At 45.7% G+C, this 27,030-nt stretch overlaps 1 protein-coding gene across 5 annotated transcripts in view; it reads right to left on the reverse strand.

Moving 5' to 3' along the window:
- Window positions 1-243: 243 nt before the first annotated feature.
- LOC124045623 (dedicator of cytokinesis protein 3-like) overlaps window positions 244-27,030 on the reverse strand; it is a 108,094-nt gene continuing 81,307 nt past the window's right edge. For 4 of the 5 annotated variants that reach the window (XM_046365061.1, XM_046365057.1, XM_046365060.1 and 1 more), the window contains exons 23-54: window positions 25,365-25,535; window positions 15,219-15,411; window positions 14,838-14,965; window positions 14,134-14,280; window positions 13,942-14,040; window positions 13,748-13,842; window positions 13,500-13,575; window positions 13,049-13,149; window positions 12,891-12,949; window positions 12,636-12,784; window positions 12,096-12,181; window positions 11,708-11,734; window positions 11,485-11,580; window positions 11,313-11,373; window positions 11,077-11,170; window positions 10,810-10,958; window positions 10,272-10,358; window positions 9,506-9,610; window positions 9,074-9,215; window positions 8,666-8,832; window positions 8,447-8,533; window positions 6,417-6,596; window positions 5,655-5,738; window positions 5,417-5,533; window positions 5,073-5,194; window positions 4,848-4,986; window positions 4,683-4,764; window positions 4,403-4,515; window positions 4,106-4,190; window positions 3,843-3,965; window positions 3,623-3,705; window positions 244-3,519 (exon numbers count right to left, since the gene is read on the reverse strand). In XM_046365061.1, the coding sequence (XP_046221017.1) occupies window positions 2,929-3,519; window positions 3,623-3,705; window positions 3,843-3,965; window positions 4,106-4,190; window positions 4,403-4,515; window positions 4,683-4,764; window positions 4,848-4,986; window positions 5,073-5,194; window positions 5,417-5,533; window positions 5,655-5,738; window positions 6,417-6,596; window positions 8,447-8,533; window positions 8,666-8,832; window positions 9,074-9,215; window positions 9,506-9,610; window positions 10,272-10,358; window positions 10,810-10,958; window positions 11,077-11,170; window positions 11,313-11,373; window positions 11,485-11,580; window positions 11,708-11,734; window positions 12,096-12,181; window positions 12,636-12,784; window positions 12,891-12,949; window positions 13,049-13,149; window positions 13,500-13,575; window positions 13,748-13,842; window positions 13,942-14,040; window positions 14,134-14,280; window positions 14,838-14,965; window positions 15,219-15,411; window positions 25,365-25,535 (4,038 nt within the window). In that variant the 3' untranslated portion in view covers window positions 244-2,928. The remainder of the gene's footprint in view (window positions 3,520-3,622; window positions 3,706-3,842; window positions 3,966-4,105; window positions 4,191-4,402; window positions 4,516-4,682; window positions 4,765-4,847; window positions 4,987-5,072; window positions 5,195-5,416; window positions 5,534-5,654; window positions 5,739-6,416; window positions 6,597-8,446; window positions 8,534-8,665; window positions 8,833-9,073; window positions 9,216-9,505; window positions 9,611-10,271; window positions 10,359-10,809; window positions 10,959-11,076; window positions 11,171-11,312; window positions 11,374-11,484; window positions 11,581-11,707; window positions 11,735-12,095; window positions 12,182-12,635; window positions 12,785-12,890; window positions 12,950-13,048; window positions 13,150-13,499; window positions 13,576-13,747; window positions 13,843-13,941; window positions 14,041-14,133; window positions 14,281-14,837; window positions 14,966-15,218; window positions 15,412-25,364; window positions 25,536-27,030) is intronic. The other variant, XM_046365058.1, reaches the window with a different exon arrangement.

A 27,030-nucleotide genomic window follows, 5' to 3' on the forward strand; every position in this document is an offset into this window, starting at 1 on the left:
AGAGGATCTGCAGAAAATAATAGGAGAAACTACCACACTTTTACACTCATCATTTGCTACTGCTACTCTGTTCTTTATTTTACTGGTATTATTATCTATCCGGGTGCCTTGACACTTTAACCTGCCGTTGTGTATATATCTACCTCTGTCAAATTCCATTCCCTGTCAAACATACTGCCGATCATTGTTGCTATTTCCCACTGAGCAGCAAGCGATGGAAATGACAGAGACGAGGCTGATAAAAGATTGTCTTTAATGTTTGGCATTGTTAATGAATCCATACCACAGCAGTTATGGGAGTAGGCAAACCACTTTTACAACCAAACACTGTTTGATCATGCTAACACCATATGTACAAGAAAGCACATTGAAAAGTGTATAAAGTATTTATGTTTGAAGATTTGAAGTCAACAATGCAGACACACCACAGTCTAATTGATTGGTCTTCTTTAAACATTGATTATAGATATTCATCAATTATATCAATTTCTGGAGTACATGTATTTACACAAAACAACAATACAATTATTTTAGGGGGGTCTGCAATAATTCTCAAAAATATTTCACAATACCGCTGTATGTACAGTAACAGAATTTACATTGAAAAATTCTATTGTACCTATATTTGATCTGAGTATCACACCTCTCAACATCAGCTTGCCCCTACACCTGATAATCATCTTATTTAATCTATAGCTCTGCTGTTCCATACTAATTCCACTGCTAAACATACCCTGCATCCTTTCATGGTACATCAGTGAAAAACGTCAACACTGATGAACCTGCATACAAAAATAGATGTTGTCTGATCAGTGGAGAACCTGATTTACAAGAACACAAAACCAAGCATTTACCTGCAGAAAAGGACTGTGTGAAACAAAGAGCTGTCGTTGGAACACTGACCTCCACTTTCCAACCCACTGGTGGTGAGTTCTACGTTACATCTCAGCTAACTGTCTGTTGTACCTTCATTCCCCAAGGAGATCAAACTCATGGTCCTGTCTGAGCTACTCATACTAATCTTCTATACACAAACATGTCCATATTGCAGATCAGGGTGAAGAGGAGATGCAGGCAGAAAGTATTACTGTAGCACCACATCGTCAACCAAGGCAGGACGAAACAGATGTCACACGTTGATATTATCTGCTTTGTTCGGAGAGTGTTGAGAAAGTGACGAGAAAGGAGAACTGTCATTTTCACGAGTTTCTCAGAACCAGTCAAGTGAGTTGTCTGAGCGAGAGATTGATACTGCAATTCAGTGCACTTAAGGCAGGTGGGCGGAGGGAGGTGCACAGAGGGTGTGGGGGTGATTAAAACAGGTAAGTTGTACTGTAAATCAGACAGAAGCAATGGCATTGCCATCAGTCCATTTACACACGGTCCATATTTAGTACTTGTTGGTTGACATTGGCCTGAAACATATAGAGGCAGAGAGAGGGTGTGATACTGCTTTTCTGAGTACAGTTAGTCCAATAGGTGATTGAGGTACTGTTAAGTCATTATTCTTCATTATTCTTCGTTACTTCTCATTTTACCACATCTTCGTCTCCATCACCATCTACTTTCAGGGATCAATCCAGTCCTATTGGATCCAGCTCAACCTGTGCAACTGAAATTGGAACTCACTGTTGTTCCAGCACCTGACAATTTCACCCCTTCCTTGTACCCCTCCCAAGGATTGATCAGATCTGTCAGTCAGAGAACACTCATGCTCCTCTCATGAGACATTTCTATCTGGTACACAAAAGATTAGAAGACTGGAATAGATACATAACTTAAATATAAAGCACATTAACAGAAAATAAGACCTGCCACTTGTGTAATACAAATAGCACATCTTGTTTAAATACATTCACATTGGTTTTCCATACGTACCGTATGGATGAATACTCCTAGACTGAGGTTTATATGTCCTTTGAGGTTTGGGTTGAGAAGAGCGACCCAGGTCAAATAACAGACTTGCTTTCAATGAGAACCAAGTATCAGAACAGAGTATGGGAGAATGCCATATGGCGAAGGACTAAACAGTGTTGTGTAAAAAAAAAAAAAAAAGAGCATGGAAAGTGTACTTGAAAACCCCATACATACTGTAGCAAAGCTATCAAAATAAAAGGTTAGATATATGTAGCATTGAAAGCAGAAAAGACAACATCACTTTACTAAGAATATAACTTTCTGTAGTTGCCTTTTGTTGTGGAAAAGGGGGGGGTCCTTTCGGAGTATGTATCGTTTGATCATGTTGATCGAGATCGTCATGTTTCACAAAACGGCTGTATACTGTTCTCAAATGAAAATAAACTAAACATGCTCACATACTAGTTGTAGAAGAGTGTACAATCAATATTAATTTAAACAAAGTCATTATTATCGGTCACATTGTCCAACAGATAATATTTCCCTTATTAATTCTTATGAGGCTGCTTCTTCCATTCAGAATCAGACCGTCTGAATACAGTGAGAAGATTGAGGGCGTATCTCAATAGTCTAAAGTGGATTCCTCTCCTTGTTTCCTCCCCTTTACCTGCACTGATATGAAAACATGGGATGGATGAAAGCATGAAAGCAATATGGTCAATGACTACAATGTATTTGCATGATTCCATAGCCCATGATCTTTCACATCAATGCAGCTGAAGGAAAGGAGACAGGGGGGAGGGAGTCACTTTAAACTATTTAGATGCACCGAGGTGACTGAAATCTCCAAGAGGCCCAGCACTTTAGTCCTATAATATAATAGACTATTGAGATGAAGCCAAAGATGGTCTCCTCATGGTGTCTCCTCGTGTTCCTCGCTGATGCACTGCTCCCATGCAGCCTTGGCTTGCTCCTCTCTGTGGCTATGGGGGGAGTGGAAGATCCTCCGAGGCAGGGGGATGGGCTGGGGCAACAGAGAGCTCAGGTCCTCCTCAGGGATGCACCCCTCCCTCAGGTAGGGCTTGGGGGCACAGCCGGGGGTTGGGGGCGTCGGTAAGGAATGCGGTGGGGGCCGTGGAGTGGTATCTGGTGGTGGGTGGGCCCATGGGAGTGAGGGTGGGGGTGACCGTCGAGGCCGGCCGGTTGGGGGTGAGACTGGGGGTGGGAGTGAGGGTGGGAGTGAGGGTGGGGGTGACCGTCGAGGCCGGCCGGTTGGGGATGAGACTGGGGGTGGGAGTGAGGGTGGGGGTGACCGTCGAGGCCGGCCGGTTGGGGGTGAGACTGGGGGTGTGAGTGAGGGTGGAGGTGTGAGACAGGGTTGCGGTAGTGGAAGGGTCGGACCTGGTCGAGGGACTCTGCTTCTGGCCCGCTGTAGTGGATGTGGAGGTAAGGAGAGTCCAGGTACTCTTCAGGCGTCCACAGGTGGCTGGGGACGGGCTCCATGGCATCATTTCGCACGGGGGGATCAGGGTACTGGCCCCCAAAGTTACTCTCACTCAGAGAGGAGACGCCACTGCTGGCACTGCCTGAGAGGGTGGAGTTACTGCCCCCCAGGGCTGACTGAGGACTGGTAGGGGAGCCTGGTATGGGGTGGAGAGGAGACTAGATAAAGAGAGAGAGGAAGATAAGAAATTAGTTGACATCTGTTGACCAAGTTAAGAGGATAGCATTATTTACTGCTGCAGTATGCATGACTGTCTTTAACCTTTCTGAGAGAGCGAATGGGCAGTGCTGGGGGTGGGTCACTGTTCTGGTGGTGGAACGCATCAAAGTGCATCAGGAAGTGACCTAGAGAGAGGAAGTAAAAACGTTCACATCAGAATAAACTTCCCATGTACTTTACAAAACCTCCTATTTAGTGTACATGACAGCTAAGGGACTCTTACCCATAAATAAGGTGTATATTATGACATGATTGTTCTTACCTGGTGGGAAGGACCTGGGCGGGACGGGGGGCATGATAACACCCCCTGTGGGTCCCTGGATGTAGGGCACTGTCTCCCTACCCTCCCCATCTAGACTCCAGCTGCTGGGGGCACTAGGGAATACTGGGGGAACACCAGAAAACCACATGTTCACTACAGAGCTAGGAAATCCTCCTACTGTATGTGTAGTTGTGTCCTACTTAGCTCAACACTAGAGAAAAGCATCATTAACCAATTTTACCACGCACATTCAGTATACTTGCCTTTCTCTGGCAAGCCCGTGTGAGGATCAATGCATGGCTTACAGGGGCTCACTTGTTGGAGTAAGGCACGCTGCAGATTGTTGCTCTGCAAACAGAGAGACAAAAAAGGCTCAAAATAAGGGTAAAGTACAAGAACAAACAGTATGCTCTGTAGTCCCAGTACCAGTATATTTCTGCTTCGGGCCAATTTGCTGTTCCAAAGCTTCAGTGAACTCACTGTCTTCTTAAATAACTAATACAGCAATGTCGTCAGTCCATTTGGCAGCAATTGAATGGTTTGGCCTGTAACGTCAGTACCTGTCCGTTGTCAGTCATGCTGTAGTACATGGTGTTGTTAGTTCTCTGGTGAGGGGGCAGCAGAATCATCACCTCCCGGTTGTGTTTGGTTTTATCCGGTAGGGACGGAGAGCCTGGGGAAGGGAGGGAGGGGGATAGGATGGGTCTGCTGTAGACTGTATGGACACCAGAGACCCACTGATAAACACTGGATATACACTGACTGACAGTTATAGTCACAACTGTGAATTAGCATGTTTCCTAAATAAAACATTTACTTTCTGGTGCAGGAGTCACTCACCTCTAGCGCTGGAAGGGGCGGAGTTGATTATCTGGGAAGAGGTGGAGCGAATGGAGCTCAGACTGGAGGAGGAGGGGCTTGGCTGGAAAATAAAACATCTGTTCACACACGTATTGTCAAAATGTACAAAACTTGCGTGTGTGTATGCGTGAATGTTAAACCCACCTGCATGTGTGCCGTATCCTCAGGGGGCTCTCCCATCAGGCCATCTGTCAGGATGACCAGGTTTCCTCCCGCCTCGCTGGAGGTGTGAGAAGAGAGGGAGGAGGAGGACTGGCGTATAGAACCTTGCAGGTTCATAGGGCTAAAATAGAGGGAGAGATGGTCACATTGAGATTACTGTAACATCTCTTTCTCAAGTGAAACCTGTGAAACCTGTGTGAAACTGACCTGTGTCTGTGTATCAGACGAACGCTCTCTGGGCTCATGTGGCTGTGAGTGGTCAGGATGCCTCTGGGAGAGTTGACCCCTGTGTAGCCCACTGGCAACCCCTGTTGGGCCACATATAAAGACTGCTCTGAATATTTACACTGACTGCACGCGCATGCGCACAAACACACACACACACACACACACACACACACACACACACACACACACACACACACACACACACACACACACACACACACACACACACACACACACACACACACACACACACACACACACACACACACACACACACACACACACACACACACACAAACCGAAGAGCATGTGGAACCACTTACCTGGTGTAAACCAGCCCTCATCATGTGGAACTGATCTATCAGCTTTTTGTGCAGAGGACGCATTTCTGGGTGCACCAACTTCTCGTGGACAGCCAGCCCCACTCCAAGGATGTGAACCTGTGACAGTGAAACAACATGTAGGAAAGAGAGAACATATGGTTTATCTGTCCTCTATACCCATGTACACTGTATGGACCATTGACCAGTGGGCAGTGAGGAGTTAAGAGTTGTGTCTGACCTGTTCCTGCATCAGGTCATTTAGCTGAGCTATCCTCTCTGAGTCCTCTGGTTGACTGTTGATGTAGTCCTTATCAAAGAATGCCTGTGGAGGATGAACATGGGATATGAATGAGTTACAAGGCATACTCCAAGTCAATATTCAAATAATAATAATATGCCCACACATTGGGGAAACAAACATTCTTTTTTTTGTTTTACAGAAAGAACAAAACATGCCGAAAAGCTGCTGTGTTGTTCAATGTACATGAAGCCAGGTCAAAAATCTCAACCAATGGTTTGAATGCTCCCACATAGGGAAGTAGAGCCTGCAAGAAGAGCACTGTGGCTTCAAGTTATTCGGTGTGGGAAATGGAGGGACGCTGTGTCCAAGTAGACTACACGTATCTACGTGTGTGGAAAACATTTCATCACAAGACATTTAACTTGTTTAGTACAGTCCGTTTGTAACTCCACTCACTCCACTAACTTTAGTATGCTATAAATACTGCATACAAAATAACACCTTTTTTTACTGCAGTAATTTTGCAGTGTAACTAGTTAGAGTTCAGTATAACTGCACTTCAACTGCAGTACACTGCAGTTATTCTGCACTTATTGCATCCAAAATACTACAGTCGACTGCAGTAACTGCACTTTTACTGCAGTTTCAAAACCTGCCTGGTTTCCCCACAGGCGATAAGGGTCGCAACGTTCTATCGAATACCAACTGGGTCCTTAGCAGATAACACTGAATGTTCCCTCCATCCCTCTCTGTCAGTACCTCCTGGTATCTGGCGATGCCCCCGTTGACTGCAGCATCTATGACCCCGTTGAGCAGCATGCTGAGGGGGTTGATGTTGCCATGGTGCTGCCGGTGCTGGTACTGGCTGATCAGGGTCCGCAGCTCCTGGGTCTTATTCTCCACCACGTAGATGGCATTCTCCAGAGGGCTCACCTCCACCTGCACACACACACATAGATTTGAATCCATAATGACACTTACGAGAGAGAGACAAACACAAATGATGCACTCGCTTGCATCATCTCCCTAAGGAGTCTGATGTCACAGTTTGAGACGACAGTATGAGACGACAGTATGAGACGACAGCGTGAGACGACAGCCTATGGGATGACAGCATGAGATGACAGTATGAGATAACAGAAGCCAATGAGATGTCAGTATGAGATGACAGTATGAGACGACAGTAGCCTATGAGACGACAGTATGAGATAATAATAATGAAAGTATGAGACGACAGTATGAGATGACAGTATGAGACAACAAAAGTCTATGAGATGACAGAAGAAGACGACAATTTGAGATGATAGTATGAGATGACAGTAGGAGATGACAGTTTGAGACGACAGTATGAGATGACAGTATGAGACGACAGTAGGAGACAACAAAAGTCTATGAGATGACAGTATGAGATGACAGTAGGAGACAACAAAAGTCTATGAGATGAGATGACAGAAGAAGACGACAATTTGAGATGATAGTATGAGATGACAGTTTGAGACGACAGTATGAGATGACAGTATGAGACGACAGTATGAGACAGCAGTATGAGATGACAGTATGAGATGACAGTTTGAGACGACAGTATGAGACAGCAGTATGAGATGACAGTATGAGATGACAGTTTGAGACGACAGTATGAGACAGCAGTATGAGATGACAGTATGAGATGACAGTATGAGACAGCAGTATGAGATGACAGTATGAGATGACAGAATGAGACAACAAAAGTCTATGAGATGACAGTATGAGATGACAGAATGAGACAACAAAAGTCTATGAGACGACAGTATGAGATGACAGTATGAGACAACAAAAGTCTATGAGATGACAGAAGGAGACGACAATTTGAGATGATAGTATGAGATGACAGTTTGAGACGACAGTATGAGATGACAGTATGAGACGACAGTATGAGACAGCAGTATGAGATGACAGTATGAGATGACAGTTTGAGACGACAGTATGAGATGACAGTATGAGACGACAGTATGAGACAGCAGTATGAGATGACAGTATGAGATGACAGAATGAGACAACAAAAGTCTATGAGATGACAGTATGAGACAGCAGTATGAGATGATAGTATGAGATGACAGTTTGAGACGACAGTATGAGATGACAGTATGAGACGACAGTATGAGACAGCAGTATGAGATGACAGTATGAGATGACAGAATGAGACAACAAAAGTCTATGAGATGACAGTATGAGATGACAGAATGAGACAACAAAAGTCTATGAGACGACAGTATGAGATGACAGTATGAGACAACAAAAGTCTATGAGATGACAGAAGGAGACGACAATTTGAGATGATAGTATGAGATGACAGTTTGAGACGACAGTATGAGATGACAGTATGAGACGACAGTATGAGACAGCAGTATGAGATGATAGTATGAGATGACAGTTTGAGACGACAGTATGAGATGACAGTATGAGACGACAGTATGAGACAGCAGTATGAGATGACAGTATGAGATGACAGAATGAGACAATAGTATGAGACGATAGTATGAGATAACAGTTTGAGACGTTAGTATGAGACGACAGTTTCAGATAATAGTATGAGACGACAGTTTGAGAAGACAGTATGAGAAGACAGTATGAGACGACAGTATGAGATGACAGTTTGAGATGACAGTTTGAGACAACAGTATGAGAAGACAGTATGAGACAACAGTATGAGATGACAGTTTGAGACGACAGTATGAGACGACATCATGAGATGACAGCATGAGATGACAATAGCCTATGAGACGACAGTATGGGATGACAGTGCTCCTCACCAGTTCTCTCCTCTCCACCTCAGCCCAGCGGGAGATTCCAGGGAGGGGACGAGACAGAATCAGGGTGGTTCTCTCAATCCACAGGCTCTGAAAACACACACATAAAACACTGAATCACCTTCTGTATAGTATATAGACAATATAATTAACTTCCATTGTCATTCATTCTATTTAGAAACACAAAGTAACAACTTGGACATAAAAGACACACACACATACTCTGAACTCATTCTCCCTGTCCTTGGGTCCCTTGTGGAAGGGTCTGTCGTAGTGAAAGCGAGTGACATTGTTGATGCGGTAGAAGCTCTTGATCCTCTCTGGGACACGCTCCAGCTGAGGCACATCAGTAATGTCTGACACTGGGGTCACCGCATAGATCTGCAGGTCTGAGGCCACGTGTTAAGGTAAACATAGCCAAATTGGCTGACAGTTGAGTTGACACACACACACACACACACACACACACACACACACACACACACACACACACACACACACACACACACACACACACACACACACACACACACACACACACACACACACACACACACACACACACACACACACACACACACACACACACACACACACACACACACGCTGACCATGGTTAGGTTAGGATACACTGAGCATCACTCTGTAGGAGGGCGTCATCTGGTTGGTTGGGGTGCTGCATGGCAATGGCCTGTGGGAATTCTCCCAGCATCCTTTGCTGGAAATCCTCAAGTCGTTCATAGTCATAACCCCGGCACACAAATTCCTTATTCTGGAGAAAAAAAATGCAATTAGATAAAAGATCCTGTAGGTTTTGGGGTTAAGGTTAGGGTTAGAGTTAGGGTTAGGGGGTAGGAAAAATAGGATTTTGAATGGGACTGAATTGTGTGTCCCCACAAGGTTAACAGGCAGTTAACCCACTGTTCCCAGGCCGTCATTGAAAATAAGAATGTGTTCTTAACTGACTTGCCTGGTTAAATAAAGGTCAAATTTAAAATAATATAAAAATGTAAACAAGACAGTGTGCGTGCGTGTGCGTGTGTGTGTGTGTGTTCATCTCACCCTAAGGAAAAAAGGAAACTTCCTGCCATAGAAGCCCATCCTGAAGAACTCTGGTTCAATCCTCTGTTGTTCTATGATGTTGTCATAGTACGCAGCTTCCATTTTCTATAAAGACAAAAAGACTTGATTCAACCCTCAGAGAGTCTTGATCTTTCTCAGCAACACACATCAACGAGGTTCCCTTGATAACAAAGTGGTCATAATGTTTTTGATATTTTGTCAGTGTATTGCAATGTTTTTCCACAATGTGAGGACAATAAACTATTTATATTATATTTCATTCCTTTCTATTTACTTTCCATCTTTGTGATGATGAGTAGTGACTGGGGGATAAAGTAATGGCTCTGATGCAAGTATTTTTTTAAAGAGACAGGGAGAACACAGAGAGACAAGGGGAGAAAGAGAGAAAGAAAGAGAGGGCCAGAGAGAGAGACAGAGACAGAGACAGAGACAGAGACAGAGACAGAGACAGAGACAGAGACAGACAGACAGAGACAGACAGACAGAGACAGACAGACAGACAGACAGACAGACAGACAGACAGACAGACAGACAGACAGACAGACAGACAGACAGACAGACAGACAGACAGACAGACAGACAGACAGACAGACAGACAGACAGACAGACAGACAGACAGACAGACAGACAGACAGACAGACAGACAGACAGACAGACAGACAGACAGACAGACAGACAGACAGACAGACAGACAGACAGACAGACAGACAGACAGACAGACAGACAGACAGACAGACAGACTCACCCTTATCCAGCTCAGACTCTGGTAATCATATAAGGTTTCATACTGGAAAGCCAGTTCCCGACAGAGTGATATTCCATATTCCCAACACTGGAAAGAGACAGAGACAGAGCTCTCACTCATATGGAATCTCTCATAATAACTATACAATATCATGTCTGTGGAATATCATTTTCAGGAGGATCTGAAGGGAAATCATGACACATGCAGAAGTGCTTAGTCTTGAGATGTACATCCATTTCGGACTTTATCAAATCAAATTCTGGTTTAATTTGGGCCAAATAAAAGGATCTCACATTTGAATACTACCTAAAGTGGCTAGCGAAAGCCTTGCACTTCCTTTGTAGAATTACTTATTTTTACTTGTAGACTTTTTTTTTGCTTGACTTAACTTAGCTTGACTTGTTTTAGCTTGACTTAACTTAGCTTGACTTGTTTTAGCTTGACTTAACTTAGCTTGACTTGTTTTAGCTTGACTTAACTTAGCTTGACTTGTTTTTGCTTGACTTAACTTAGCTTGACTTGTTTTAGCTTGACTTGCCTTTCCCTTGTTGAAATAGTGGAGGACTTTGCGACTGAGGCCCTCCTTGCGTTGCCACTCGCTCTGTGTGGGGTAGTGGAGGAACTCTCTGAGGGGGCGGTCCTCCCAGTGCAGCAGCTCCCAGTACAGAAGCAGGGTGAACGCTGACTCTGTTGGTAGGGAGGACACAAAGGTCATCACAATTCACCACATTGACCTTACATAGTAATCCTGACTGTCACAGGGTTCCAATACTATACCATGTGAGCAGGTTGACAAGTGTGTTACCTGTGTAGTCCTCTGCCTGCAGGTGCAGATCACACAGCTTGTGGATGTAGCGGATGTACATCTCCTCCTTGTTCATCTCAGACTTGTAGAAGTTCTGGGGAGGACAATCAAATGTTATCAGGAAGCAAGATTACTACAGCAACCAAAAACCAAAGTAGATTTGCAGTTGTCTCAACACATCTCTGGCATAACTGGTATATAAGTTATAAGGTATAACAAATCATACGATGTCTCACCATGAGGTTGGAAGAGCCACCAATTTTCTTGTTCTCCATTTCATCTCCTTTCATACACTCCCTAAAAGTAGAGCAGGGTTTTAATGTCTCTCTAATCTCTACAGTACAGCCATGTATCAATAGTCAATGTTATGATATTAACATGTTGCTTGTAATGAGTAATCCAATCTACCTGTAATCTAGCAGCCGCTCCATCAGTCTCGTGACAGAGGTGACAAATGAGATGCCAGTCTCTCTCCACGTCTCCTGCTCAATTTTCTCAAGCAGGCTACCGACAAACAAGCTCTATGTTACACGTGCACATTAAGGACAGTAAACCACAAATACGTATTTATTTGAGGATCATGATAGTGGTAGAGCTAAAAGCTTGGGCTGTGGGGAAACGGATATCTTACCTGGGGTAAGGCCCAAACAACTGGGTCCTGAAAGACGCAGCAGAAAAAGACACAACTAGTCAGGAGCATACAAAAGAACATTAAAGATGTAGGATCTTAATTTGATCACTCTTTTTCCTGCACAGAAGGAAATGCAAACTTTGTGTATTCAATGTTTAAAAAGGCTTCTAAATGTTGTAATTTCCACTTTGAAATCTCAGACCTGATTTGCCCTAACGAAAAAGTATCAACCCTTACAAAAATGCCATTAATTATAATACACTGTTGCTGCAAGATAATGTTCCTGCTGTAGCAAACTGACTCAACGGAAGATCCTACATCTGTACTACAGCACACTGACTCAGGTAACATTGTGTATGAATAGAAGACTGAGGTTGTTGGTTCTCACAGCAGACCAAAAAGCTCTCTGTGATTGCCATCCCCTTTCCCATCTGACACCATACTCTCCAGCTTGTCCATCAACTCTGCTTCCACCTACAGAGACAGACAGACAGACAGACAGACAGACAGACAGACAGACAGACAGACAGACAGACAGACAGACAGACAGACAGACAGACAGACAGACAGACAGACAGACAGACAGACAGACAGACAGACAGACAGACAGACAGACAGACAGACAGACAGACAGACAGACAGACAGACAGACAGACAGACAGACAGACAGACAGACAGACAGACAGACAGACAGACAGACAGACAGACAGACAGACAGACAGACAGACAGACAGACAGACAGACAGACAGACAGACAGACAGACAGATAGAAATAGGTTAGTGCATAAGGAACAAACCACCACACTTCTATAGTAGCACTAAAATCATAGATCCATAACATAGATATGATATTGGGTTATAACATGAAGTTAAACAAGGCCAACAAAGGATGAGTGGTGGCACACAGCAGGGGACAGACAACACTGACCAGTTTGAAGTTGCCGTTCTGCCTCTGCTCCCAGTCCATCATGTCATGGAAGATGGGAATCATGATATTCCGGACCTCGCTCTGAGGCACGAGCGTCACTCCCAGGAATGGACCCATCATTCCAGGGATAAAGTGGGGCTTATTCTCACCTGGAGCACACAGAGAGGGCACAACACAGATGTTATAGAAACACACATGACATTACCCATGAAAGCAAGAATGACAACAAAGCATCTGAATGTAATTTTATCTCACCAAGTTTCTGCCACATGCTGAAGAGCTCATAGGCCATCATCACTCTCATGTCTCCATACCTACAGAGGAAGGACGGGGGGGGGTAATGTAGAAAACGTAGAACTACTGACCACACACACAGATAAATACACACACACACACGATGGAGAGGTTCTTACTTGTCCAGCACTTTCTTCCTCTTGGCCTGTGTGAGGGGCTCCAGCTGCAGACTGGGCTGGTTGATGTACAGGACCGTCAGGCTGAAGAAAGAGTTCCACACCTGAGAGAGAACATGCACATCAGACACGTGTTCAAATTCCCTTTAACGGCAAAGATCTATCTATCTGTTTATCTATCTATCCATGTAGGCCTACGTCTTAGCAATGTTGTCAGTCATAAATCCAGGTTGAGCCAACTCAGACACATAAGAGTGGAAACATGTGCAACACAGAATGACAGCATAATGTTGTTAGGAAACCATGGAGAGAAAAACAGAGTCTTTTGTGAACAGAGAACGACAAGGAGAGAACAGCAGGTTCTGGGTCGACTTCTCCGGGATATTTCTAAGGCTCTATTGTTTACTGCTGTTGTTCAACATGACACGTCTCGTTCCTCTACAGAGGCACGCACCTTGAAGTCAAAATCCGCCTCAGAGAAGTTCTTGTGTAACGCTGGGGACAGGTACTGTGTTGTCACCACAATGACACTGCAGAAGAAGTCACAGCAAAATGTTAGGATAGAAAAGACGATGCAACGTCTAACACAAATGTCACGTGCTATCAGCGTAAGGACTTTCATCTCATAGCTGCATATTTTCCCTTCTCTCCTATAGGAGGCCATATGAAGGCAGTGTTACAGCTAATGCGAATCAGACTTACTGGCTGGTCAGAAGTCTCATGACACTCCAGTCTCGAGGGAAGATGGTGAGCTTCATCAGGTTCCGGAACACACAGAACATCTTCAACAGGAACTCCTGGAAGTCAATGGAGGTAGTGAGTATTGTGTACATTATCATCTACATATTATACCTCAGCCCCAGGTTCCTAAATCAGACTGAGACTGTAGCTCTCACCTTGAGTTCCTCTTTGCTGTGGAAGTTGTTGAGCAGGTGGTGGAAGTGGACCTCTGTCATCTGTCTAAGTAGAGACAGCAGAGTGGACACATACTCCCCCTGGACAGGCAGAAACACTTCCATATCAGTGAGGTTCCATGCATTACAAAACATGATCTTTTTCATGTAGTGTAGAAGAGGAGAGTCTCTGACCGTGATCTCAGCCGTGCACTGGGGACAGCGCTGCCCCCTAGCTGTCTCCAGAGACTGAGACTTGGACATGATGGACAACAGAGTCTGGAGCAGAACATCCAACAGGCTCTCCACCATCATCTCTACCTCCTCCTGAACAGAAGACTCCTAGGAAGAGGGGGAGAGAGAAACGATGGGGATAGGTGAGGAAATAGGAAGGATAGAGTGGGAGGGGCAGAGAGAGAGATAGAGAGAAGTAGAGAAGAGGAGGAAAGAGAGAGGGAGATCGAGTGAGAAGGAATTTAATGAATAATTCATTAATATGTATAAGCCGCTCGACAGACCAATTAAAATATTAATTCAGCACTCAACGTAAAGTGGCCTACAAAATATTGTCTTGACAATAATGTCTGAACAATGACATGGTATTATAATTGCCTTAACCAGCCTTGGCATTGTATAAAGTTCTACCAACTAGTCTGTCATCCCATATTTAATTCCATTTGATACAAGAAATGTGAAAAGAATGTTTAGCTGGGATACTATAGATACACTACTGTAGGTGGTCTAGTAACCAGTTATGGTACCAGCTTTTGTTACAGAGAAGTAGCCCCTAACCACTGATACAGGGTCAGATATAATTTCATCCTCCTAATGATGATGATTAGGACAACTTCAACTCCAATCTCTTCTACTGCAGTAGATTCAGTGGTGATGTGATGTACCATAGCGCTGGTATTGATGATGGAGAAAATGCTAGTGAGGATTCCTGAGCAGATCAGCAGCTCCCTCTGCTGGCGCAGGTGCAGGTGGATGTGATGCAGGACCACCGGCAGCAAAATACTACGAGACTCTGAGAGGGGGAGAGAGAGGAAGAGGGGAAGAGAATGGGAGGGGTACAGAGAGAGAGGAAGAAGGGGAGAGAGTGAAGGATCAATTGTAGAAAGATTTTAACCAGCTTTAGCCTTTGCCTTTTAGATTATTTGTCCTGACAAAGAACCAGTTACAGGTAAAACAATCTATTACATTCCCACTTTAGGAGCATCTAACAGTTTTCACAGTTTCATTTGGTGGTAGTAAAGCTGTCCTGTAGTCTTCAGTCTTACCAGGGAAGAAGAAGAGCCTGCTCTCGACGGTGCGGGCGATAGACTGCAGTTTGACCACGTCCATAGACTGACCAATGTCCACCGTACTGGGCATGCTCCCCAGCGTACCCCGGACATACTCAGCCACCTCCTGCACTGTGAACATCTGCAGCAGCTCGTCAAAGATGTCTGGGAAACTGTTCAATAATGCCGCCTGACAGGGTCAAGGAGTAGAGACAAGAAGGGAGGGAGAGAAAAGGAGAACAGACAGACAGACAGACAGACAGACAGACAGACAGACAGACAGACAGACAGACAGACAGACAGACAGACAGACAGACAGACAGACAGACAGACAGACAGACAGACAGACAGACAGACAGACAGACAGACAGACAGACAGACAGACAGACAGACAGACAGACAGACAGACAGACAGACAGACAGACAGACAGACAGACAGACAGACAGACAGACAGACAGACAGACAGACAGACAGACAGACAGACAGACAGACAGACAGACAGACAGACAGACAGACAGACAGAGAGGCAAAGAGAGAAGAGCAGAGAGACGGGGAGAAGCAGGTCTAGATCATTTGTAAATGACACTATGCCATAAGGGAGTTTTAGGACTGCAACATCCATAAAGGGATACATACGTCTTAAAAGGACCATAAGAAGAACGTAAACCAAAACAGGGCAGGGTAACACATATCTTATTGAGGGAGGTTGACAGCTGACAGAGAGGAACTGCTGCACTGGGTGACCAACACAATGTTGCGCTGTGACTAACTGAGACGAGAGAGACATGGAGCATGTCTACCATAGAAAAGCATGCAGTTGATCACAACAGTAAAAAGAGGGATCAGAATAAAAATAAAATGTTTTTTTTGTTGTTTTTTTGCATAGTTTTCACTCAGTCATTCTCACACACACACACACACACACACACACACACACACACACACACACACACACACACACACACACACACACACACACACACACACACACACACACACACACACACACACACACACACACACACACACACACACACACACACACACACACACAGATTCACGCATCCATGACTTTACATACACCTTACATTATGATACTTCCACACCTCATTCCTTTTTCTTAGTTTAAAGTTAATGGTTTTGTTTACAATAAAGAACATTTTTTAATTGGCCTATACCTGTTGTTCGCGTGCCCTCATTTTTGCCACAGGCTATGATCCGGCCTGTGACAAGTGGGGGCTCGTCCGTAAGTTAAAGTTAATTGTACTTTAGTCTTTAGTATTGTAGTTTACTTTAACATTTTGTTATAGTTGGTTAAGGTTTTGTCTAGATTGACTTTGTCTTATTATTGATATGTTTGTTTATTTGTAATTTGGCTTATTTGATTATTGTTTTGTAGTTAACTTGGGTTAGTTTAGTTTGTCAAAAATTTTTGTTTGAGGGGATGTTTTGGTTGGGCCAATATTGGAGAGAGCATTGAGAGCCATGTGTTCTTTTGGTTCAGTTAGCTTGGTACCTAAATTTGGTTAGCAATTCACTCTGGGTTTTTCTGGGTTTTGTTCAGGTGGGAGTCTGTTCAGGCTTATCAGCGAGTGTCAATAGGAGGCTCGTGGTGTTTTTGTTTTAGGTGGCAGTGAACGTGGGTAGAGCATCCCTTTCCCTTTTCCCTTACATCGGCTCGGGTGCACCTCCGTGGTTATGGGGGAGGGGGGGGCAGTGAACGTGGGTAGAGCATCCCTTGTCCCTTACATCGTTACATCCTCTCTTCTCCAGACCATTTCCGGAGACCTTCTCCCTTACCTCACCTCGCTCATCAACTTATCCCTGACCGCTGGCTACGTCCCTTCCGTCTTCAAGAGAGCGAGAGTTGCACCCCTTCTGAAAAAACCTACACTCGATCCCTCCGATGTCAACAACTACAGACCAGTATCCCTTCTTTCTTTTCTCTCCAAAACTCTTGAACGTGCCGTCCTTGGTCAGCTCTCCCGCTATCTCTCTCAGAATGACCTTCTTGATCCAAATCAGTCAGGTTTCAAGACTAGTCATTCAACTGAGACTGCTCTTCTCTGTATCACGGAGGCGCTCCGCACCGCTAAAGCTAACTCTCTCTCCTCTGCTCTCATCCTTCTAGACCTATCGGCTGCCTTCGATACTGTGAACCATCAGATCCTCCTCTCCACCCTCTCCGAGTTGGGCATCTCCGGCGTGGCCCACGCTTGGATTGCGTCCTACCTGACAGGTCGCTCCTACCAGGTGGCGTGGCGAGAATCTGTCTCCTCACCATGCGCTCTCACCACTGGTGTCCCCCAGGGCTCTGTTCTAGGCCCTCTCCTATTCTCGCTATACACCAAGTCACTTGGCTCTGTCATAACCTCACATGGTCTCTCCTATCATTGCTATGCAGACGACACACAATTAATCTTCTCCTTTCCCCCTTCTGATGACCAGGTGGCGAATCGCATCTCTGCATGTCTGGCAGACATATCAGTGTGGATGACGGATCACCACCTCAAGCTGAACTTCGGCAAGACGGAGCTGCTCTTCCTCCCGGGGAAGGACTGCCCGTTCCATGATCTCGCCATCACGGTTGACAACTCCATTGTGTCCTCCTCCCAGAGCGCTAAGAACCTTGGCGTGATCCTGGACAACAAACTGTCGTTCTCAACTAACATCAAGGCGGTGGCCCGTTCCTGTAGGTTCATGCTCTACAACATCCGCAGAGTACGACCCTGCCTCACACAGGAAGCGGCGCAGGTCCTAATCCAGGCACTTGTCATCTCCCGTCTGGATTACTGCAACTCGCTGTTGGCTGGGCTCCCTGCCTGTGCCATTAAACCCCTACAACTCATCCAGAACGCCGCAGCCCGTCTAGTGTTCAACCTTCCCAAGTTCTCTCACGTCACCCCGCTCCTCCGCTCTCTCCACTGGCTTCCAGTTGAAGCTCGCATCCGCTACAAGACCATGGTGCTTGCCTACGGAGCTGTGAGGGGAACGGCACCTCAGTACCTCCAGGCTCTGATCAGGCCCTACACCCAAATAAGGGCACTGCGTTCATCCACCTCTGGCCTGCTCGCCTCCCTACCACTGAGGAAGTACAGTTCCCGCTCAGCTCAGTCAAAACTGTTCGCTGCTCTGGCTCCCCAATGGTGGAACAAACTCCCTCACGACGCCAGGACAGCGGAGTCAATCACCACCTTCCGGAGACACCTGAAACCCCACCTCTTTAAGGAATACCTAGGATAGGATAAAGTAATCCTTCTCACCCCCTCCCCCCTTAAAATATTTAGATGCACTATTGTAAAGTGGTTGTTCCACTGGATGTCATAAGGTGAATGCACCAATTTGTAAGTCGCTCTGGATAAGAGCGTCTGCTAAATGACTTAAATGTAATGTAAAAATGTAAACATCGGCTCGGGTGCACCTCCGTGGTTATGGGGGGGCCGGGGGGCAGTGAACGTGGGTAGAGCATCCCTTTCCCTTTTCCCTTACATCTGCTCGGGAGCACCTCCGTGGTTATGGGGGGGGGGGGGCGGGGGCAGTGCACGTGGGTAGAGCATCCCTTTCCCTTTTCCCTTACATCTGCTCGGGAGCACCTCCGTGGTTATGGGGGCGGGGGGGCAGTGAACGTGGGTAGAGCATCCCTTTCCCTTTTCCCTTCCTTCTGCTCGGGAGCACCTCCGTGGTTATGGGGGGGGGCAGTGAACGTGGGTAGAGAGCATCCCTTACCCTTTTCCCTTACATCTGCTCGGGAGCACCTCCGTGGTTATGGGGGGGGGGGCAGTGAACGTGGTTAGAGTATCCCTTTCCCTTGTCCCTTACATCGGCTCGGGAGCACCTCTGTGGTTATGGGGGGCGGGGAGGGGGCAGTGAACGTGGTTAGAGCATCCCTTTCCCTTGTCCCTTACATCGGCTCGGGAGCACCTCCGTGGTTATGGGGGGGGGCAGTGAACGTGGGTAGAGCATCCCTTTCCCTTGTCCCTTACATCGGCTTGGGAGCACCTCCGTGGTTATGGGGGGCGGAGGGGGGCAGTGAACGTGGGTAGAGCATCCCTTTCCCTTGTCCCTTACATCGGCTTGGGAGCACCTCCGTGGTTATGGGGGGGCCTGCCCGTTTCTGGTTGTCTTTTCCACTCCACTGGTTTTGTGTGCATAAAACCCCACCGCATGTGACTGCACGAAGACCAGGGCCAGTTAGTTAGTTGTTTTTGGAGGATAGTGGGGTATGGCTCCTGTCCTTGAACCCAGACTGACAACAGGTGAGTTGTGTTTATTTTTTGGCATTTGTAATAGTTGTATTGGTTGAGGAAAATATCTTCCATTTTGAGTAGTTTTATTCAAGCTCCTTCAGAGGTAGCCTTAGAGTTGTGTACTAAGGAGCAGTTAATTGAAATTGCTGAACATTATCAGATTGAGATTGTTGATTAAAAAAATTAAAGAGACTGTTAAAACTAGATTAGAGCAGGGTCTTAGAGAAATGGGTGTTTTTTGGGGTCAGTCTGCTAGTAGTGAGGGTGCAGGTTTTCAGTCTAGCCCTTCATTAACTTTTGAGCAGCAAAGGGAGCTGTTGCAAATGCAGTTAGAGATAGAGTGATTGAGAAATGCTAATAGACCTGAAGGACTTCCACATTTTGTTGTTTCACAGAATCTTTGTTTGTTGCCTAAATCTGAGTCAGATCCAGACACATACTTTGCTTTATTTGAGCGTATTGCGGAAGCTAGAGCTTGGTCAGATTTGGACATGACTGTGTTGTTGCAATGTGTACTTACAGGTAAAGCATGTGAGGCTTTTACAGCACTGAGTGTAGCTGACAGTAAAGTTTTTGCTAAAGTTAAATCAGCAGTTCTGAAGGTCTACGAGCTTGTGCCAGAGGCATATCGTCAACGTTTTTGTTACAGGAAAAAGTTAGATTCACATACCTATTCTGAGTTTGTTCGTGATTTGACTTCTGCATTTAATCGTTGGTGTACAGTTTCTGAAATCAGTACTTTTGAGGGTCTGTCTACATACATGAATGAACGTAAAGTTAAGTCTCCAAGTGATGCAGCAATCCTTGCAGATGAGTACAGGCTAACACATAAAAGCCATTTTGAGACAAACAGTGACATGTACCATAAAAATAACTTTACTCCTAGGAATAGTAGGTCACCTTTTTCTGGGGCTTCTTTCCAAAGACCTCAGCAGAAGTTTGGGACTGGAGGACGTAAATCACCAGTTAATGCTAATACCTGTCGCTACTGTTTAGTTGAAGGACATTGGAAGAAAGATTGTCCTCTGCTTAAATCAAAAAAGTCAGGTCAAGTTAAACCTGCTGTGATGGCAAGTCCTGTTGCAGCCTCTGACCACTAGGGTGAGCTTTTTCAGCCACTCGTTGAGTTTGATTCTCAGTCTTCCCACTGTGATTTTTCAGCCTTTATTTCAGATGGTGTCGTGTCCCTGGTAGATGGCAACTAAAATGTTTCAATCAAGATCTTAAGAGACACTGGAGCTTTAGATTATTTTATTCTGGAATCTGTTTTGCCATTCTCTAAAGAGTCTGATACTGGCAGTTGTGTAATGGTATGTGGTATGGGTTTAGTTCCATTCTCTTGTCCTTTACATGAAGTTACCCTAAAATGTGGTCTGGTAGAGGGTGATGTAGATGTTGGGATTAGACCCCAGTTGCCAGTAGAGGGAGTCCATATGATTTTGGACAAGCAAGCCAAACCAGGTTGTACAGCCAGCACCTTGGTATCCAATACTAGCCATAGGCCAAACCAGGTTGTACAGCCAGCACCTTGGTATCCAATACTAGCCATAGGCCAAACCAGGTTGTACAGCCAGGACCTTGGTATCCAATACTAGCCATAGGCCAAACCAGGTTGTACAGCCAGCACCTTGGTATCCAATACTAGCCATAGGCCAAACCAGGTTGTACAGCCAGCACCTTGGTATCCAATACTAGCCATAGGCCAAACCAGGTTGTACAGCCAGCACCTTGGTATCCAATACTAGCCATAGGCCAAACCAGGTTGTACAGCCAGCACCTTGGTATCCAATACTAGCCATAGGTCAAACCAGGTTGTACAGCCAGCACCTTGGTATCCAATACTAGCCATAGGCCAAACCAGGTTGTACAGCCAGCACCTTGGTATCCAATAATAGCCATAGGCCAAACCAGGTTGTACAGCCAGCACCTTGGTATCCAATACTAGCCATAGGTCAAACCAGGTTGTACAGCCAGCACCTTGGTATCCAATACTAGCCATAGGCCAAACCCGGTTGTACAGCCAGCACCTTGGTATCCAATACCAGCCATAGGCCAAACCCGGTTGTACAGCCAGCACCTTGGTATCCAATACTAGCCATAGGCCAAACCAGGTTGTACAGCCAGCACCTTGGTATCCAATACCAGCCATAGGCCAAACCCGATTGTACAGCCAGCACCTTGGTATCCAATACCAGCCATAGGCCAAACCAGGTTGTACAGCCAGCACCTTGGTATCCAATACCAGCCATAGGTCAAACCAGGTTGTACAGCCAGCACCTTGGTATCCAATACCAGCCATAGGCCAAACCCGGTTGTACAGCCAGCACCTTGGTATCCAATACTAGCCATAGGCCAAACCAGGTTGTACAGCCAGCACCTTGGTATCCAATACCAGCCATAGGTCAAACCAGGTTGTACAGCCAGCACCTTGGTATCCAATACCAGCCATAGGCCAAACCAGGTTGTAAAGCCAGCAGCTTGGTATCCAATACCAGCCATAGGCCAAACCAGGTTGTACAGCCAGCACCTTGGTATCCAATACTAGCCATAGGTCAAACCAGGTTGTACAGCCAGCACCTTGGTATCCAATACCAGCCATAGGCCAAACCAGGTTGTAAAGCCAGCACCTTGGTATCCAATACCAGCCATAGGCCAAACCAGGTTGTACAGCCAGCACCTTGGTATCCAATACTAGCCATAGGCCAAACCAGGTTGTAAAGCCAGCACCTTGGTATCCAATACTAGCCATAGGCCAAACCAGGTTGTACGGCCAGCACCTTGGTATCCAATACTAGCCATAGGCCAAACCAGGTTGTACAGCCAGCACCTTGGTATCCAATACTAGCCATAGGCCAAACCAGGTTGTACAGCCAGCACCTTGGTATCCAATACCAGCCATAGGCCAAACCCGGTTGTACAGCCAGCACCTTGGTATCCAATACTAGCCATAGGGCAACCTTTTGAGCATCTTATTATCGATTGTGTTGGGCCTTTACCAAGGTCCAAGTCAGGTCATAGCTACTTATTAACTGTTATGTGTCAAGCAACCAGATATCAGGCAGCTTTTTCCTTGCGTACCATAACTTCAAAATCAGTAGTTAAAGCATTAACTCAATTTATTTCAACATTTGGGATTCCAAAAATCATCCAGTCAGATCTGGGGTCTAACTTTACCTCCCATTTATTTGCTCAGGTTCTCAAACAGCTTAAAGTTAAACACAACAAGTCAACTGCGTTCCATGCCCAGAGCCAGGGAGCTTTGGAACATTTTCATCAAACTTAAAAATTATTGCTTCGTGCATACTGTACAGAACTGTCTGCAGATTGGGAGGAGGGGTTACCTTGGCTGTTACTAGCTGCTTGTGAAGTAGTGCAGGAAAGCACAGGGTTTAGCCCAAATTATTTAGTGTTTGGTCATAAGGTGCGTGGGCCTTGATCCGTGTTGCAGGATGGTTGTTTGCCTGAGGAACCACCTCAGAAACTTATTGACTATGTAAATGGTTTTAGGTTGAAGTTGTATAGGGCTGGTGAACTGGCGAAAGAAACTAAAATCTTCTCAACAGAAAATGAAACTGAAATATGACTGACAGGCTGAGCTGCGTGAGTTTAGTCCCGGTGATCACGTACTTGCTCTTCTGCCTCTTGTAAGTTCAATATTTCAGGCAAAATATTGTGGTCCTTTCATTGTGTTGCGTAAAGTGTCAGTTCAAATCTATCTTATTGAAACCCCTGGTCATAGGAAGTCCTCTAAATTATGCCATGTGAACCTGTTAAAATGTTATCACTCCCGTGATCTAAGCAAAGTAGAAGGCACTCCAGCAGTGAGGTCAGCGTTGACTGCTGCTCCAGTCACTGCATCTTGTGGCTTTAATTTTGTGGAGGGGGAGAAGAGGACGTTAGGGTTTCAGATGAGGTCTTACAAGGTCGGTTGAAAAACTCCCAGACTTTGCAAAACCTTTGGGTTTTGGTAGATCATTTAGACTCTGAGAAACGTGATGAATTGGTGGCTCGTATTAGAAACTACCCTGTTTCGTTTTCTGACACTCCATCGCAAACCCACTTATTTGTCTGAGGTCCCTGCAAAATCCCAACCAGCGCCTGATGCGTTGGGCTTCGTTCTTGCAACCATTCAACCTTGATATTAGACACATTAGTGGTAAGGATAATATCATTGCTGATGCTCTGTCCCGTGCTCCTTTAACCTAGTTTATCTTCTCTCTGCTGACCCCTACAGGCTGTCTGCTCCTCTTTCCTCTTAAATTGCTCCCTAGGTACCAGGGCTGCCGAGTTGGAGGGGCGGACAGTCAGTTGGGGGACACGGGGCTACTACTAGGAGCTGGGACCTTTTCTTTTTTTGGGGGGGGGGGTTGAATTGTTTTGAATATGTTGGAGGAATGTGGGTTGAGGGTGGGACCCTCATTTTACGGAGGGGGGTGTCACGGCTCCTCCTCTGCATTGCAGGGGCGGTTCCTCCTGCAAGCAGAGGAGGGTCGTTAGTGATCGGAGTCACCTGGGATCAGAGTATTTAAACCGTCACTAATCACCTCTCTATCTCTGCTCCTCCAGGTATGAACCTGTTGTTTTTGTGTAGTTTTGCATAGTTTTCACTCAGTCATTCACACACACACACACAGATTCACGCATCCATGCACTTTACATACACCTTACATTATGATACTTCCACACCTCATTCCTTTTTCTTAGTTCAAAGTTAATAGTTTTGTTTACAATAAAGAAAACATTTTAATTGGCCTATACCTGCTGTTCGCGTCCCCTCATTTTTGCCACAGGCTATGAGCCGGCCTGTGACAATTCTGTGATACCATTCCAATTATTCCATTTCAGCAATTACAATGAGCCAGTCCTATCCTTCCTCCCACCAGCCTCCACTGAATTATATATGCATTAAAGGTCGACTTTGGGAAAAAATTCCAAAATAATAGCTTTAAACTGTAACTGATCAGTTCACCATTATACCAGGTAATTGAATGCTTTAAAAAAATAGGAATAAGATATATGGCTACAGAGGTGCCATGTATTACCAATCTCTACAGCTTCTGTTCAAAAACAAATCCTGTGAAATGACAGCACATACTGGAGGAGTTACTGGCTAGCTACAGTGGCTCGGATAGATAACAAACAAGCTATGTTGATCATAGCATAGGCAAAGGCACACCCCATTTCTGTTTGAAAATTGAGAAAGAGGGGCCTCCCGAGTGGCTCAAGGCACTGCATCGAGGTGCTTGACCTGGGTTTGATCCCAGGCTGTGTCACAATCGGCCGTGTCCAAGATCCCCATAGGGCGGAGCACAATTGGCCCAGCGTCGTCCTTGTTAGGGGAGGGTTTGGCCGGGGGGGGGGGTTTTACTTGGCTCTTCGCGCTCTAGCGACTCGATTTGGCGGGCCGGGCGCCTGCAGGCTGATTTCGGTTGTCAGTTGAACGGTGTTTCCTCCGACAAATTGGTGCGGGTGGGTGTTAAGAAACGCTGTTAGGCGGGTCATGTTTCGGATGACTGCTGACTTGACCTTTGCTTCTCCCGAGCCCGTTGGGGAGTTGCAGTGATGAGACAAGATTTAATTGGCTATCATGAGAAGCGTTTTTTTTTTCTCTTACAAAATACATAAAAATACAATTGGAGAAAGAGGCGGACCGTTTTTCGTTCACAGATTTAAAGTGCTTTACAGGAAAGCAACAAAGAAATGAAACAATGCATGAAATCAATGACAAAGTATTGATAAATGAATGTCAATTGAATCAAAGCTAAATGAACACAAAGAACAAAGGAGCCGATAAGCTCATAATAGTCCAGTCAAAATGTACTGATCTGTCTAAGTAGTTATCCCTTCTGGGATAAAGACAAGCTAGAGACAGACCGGAAGTGCTGATGTTCTGACCTGTGTGAAGACGAGGGTCTCTGAGCTGCGGCTGTCCAGACTCAACACAAAGCGGATGGACTGGAAGAGCTCCTGGATGCTGGCCCTGAACAGCTCCTCCTCCATACCACAGGTCGCTCGCGAGTACAGGATCCGAGACTGGACGATAAACTTCAACAGGTACTCCAGAGCCTGCAGGGTGGACAGAGGACGAAATAGGATACAATTACCTGTAAAACACAATTATCTTTATATTATGTGTAGTGTGGTGGTTTGAGTTGGGTTGTGTTCCTTTCTTTAGGCCTTGTAATAAAATATACCTTTACATGACCATTACAGCATCAAAGAGCAAACCTTGGTATCATAATTCATGTCAGTATTCTGCAATGCAAACATATCAATACATATTGATGATTCCCTGTCATAAGATATCTCTAGTCTTCATCCATCTGGAAACCTCCCCTGATCTACCATGGCTTTAGATTATACTATTTGACATTCATGTCATATTTCCTTTCATCTATAGGCGTGAGGTCTAAACGTTCCATGTTTGGTAAAGAAATGCATGTTGGGAGTGTCTAACAGTGTGTGGGTTCACTCTGTTTGTCCAAACCTCCTCTCATGTCCTGATGTGACGTGAGCTTTACCCTCATGACCTCCTGGATGTGGTCCTGTCCGACCACCTTCGATGTGATGTGAGCCTTATCTTCAAGGCCTCCTGGATGTGGTCCTGTCTGACGACCTCAGATGAGATGTGATGTGAGCCTTATCTTCAAGGCCTCCTGGATGTGGTCCTGTCTGACGACCTCAGATGAGATGTGATGTGAGCCTTATCTTCAAGGCCTCCTGGATGTGGTCCTGTCTGACAACCTCAGATGAGATGAGATGTGATGCGAGCCTTATCTTCAAGGCCTCCTGGATGTGGTCCTGTCTGACGACCTCAGATGAGATGTGATGTGAGCCTTATCTTCAAGGCCTCCTGGATGTGGTCCTGTCTGACAACCTCAGATGAGATGAGATGTGATGCGAGCCTTATCTTCAAGGCCTCCTGGATGTGGTCCTGTCTGACAACCTCAGATAAGATGAGATGTGATGCGAGCCTTATCTTCAAGGCCTCCTGGATGTGGTCCTGTCTGACGACCTCAGATGAGATGTGATGTGAGCCTTATCTTCAAGGCCTCCTGGATGTGGTCCTGTCTGACAACCTCAGATAAGATGAGATGTGATGTGAGCCTTATCTTCAAGGCCTCCTGGATGTGGTCCTGTCTGACGACCTCAGATGAGATGTGATGTGAGCCTTATCTTCAAGGCCTCCTGGATGTGGTCCTGTCTGACAACCTCAGATGAGATGAGATGTGATGCGAGCCTTATCTTCAAGGCCTCCTGGATGTGGTCCTGTCTGACAACCTCAGATGAGATGTGATGTGAGCCTTATCTTCAAGGCCTCCTGGATGTGGTCCTGTCTGACAACCTCAGATGAGATGAGATGTGATGCGAGCCTTATCTTCAAGGCCTCCTGGATGTGGTCCTGTCTGACAACCTCAGATAAGATGAGATGTGATGCGAGCCTTATCTTCAAGGCCTCCTGGATGTGGTCCTGTCTGACAACCTCAGATAAGATGAGATGTGATGTGAGCCTTATCTTCAAGGCCTCCTGGATGTGGTCCTGTCTGACAACCTCAGATGA

This window comes from Oncorhynchus gorbuscha, linkage group LG10 (genome assembly GCF_021184085.1).
Source record: "Oncorhynchus gorbuscha isolate QuinsamMale2020 ecotype Even-year linkage group LG10, OgorEven_v1.0, whole genome shotgun sequence".
Lineage (NCBI taxonomy): Eukaryota > Metazoa > Chordata > Actinopteri > Salmoniformes > Salmonidae > Oncorhynchus > Oncorhynchus gorbuscha.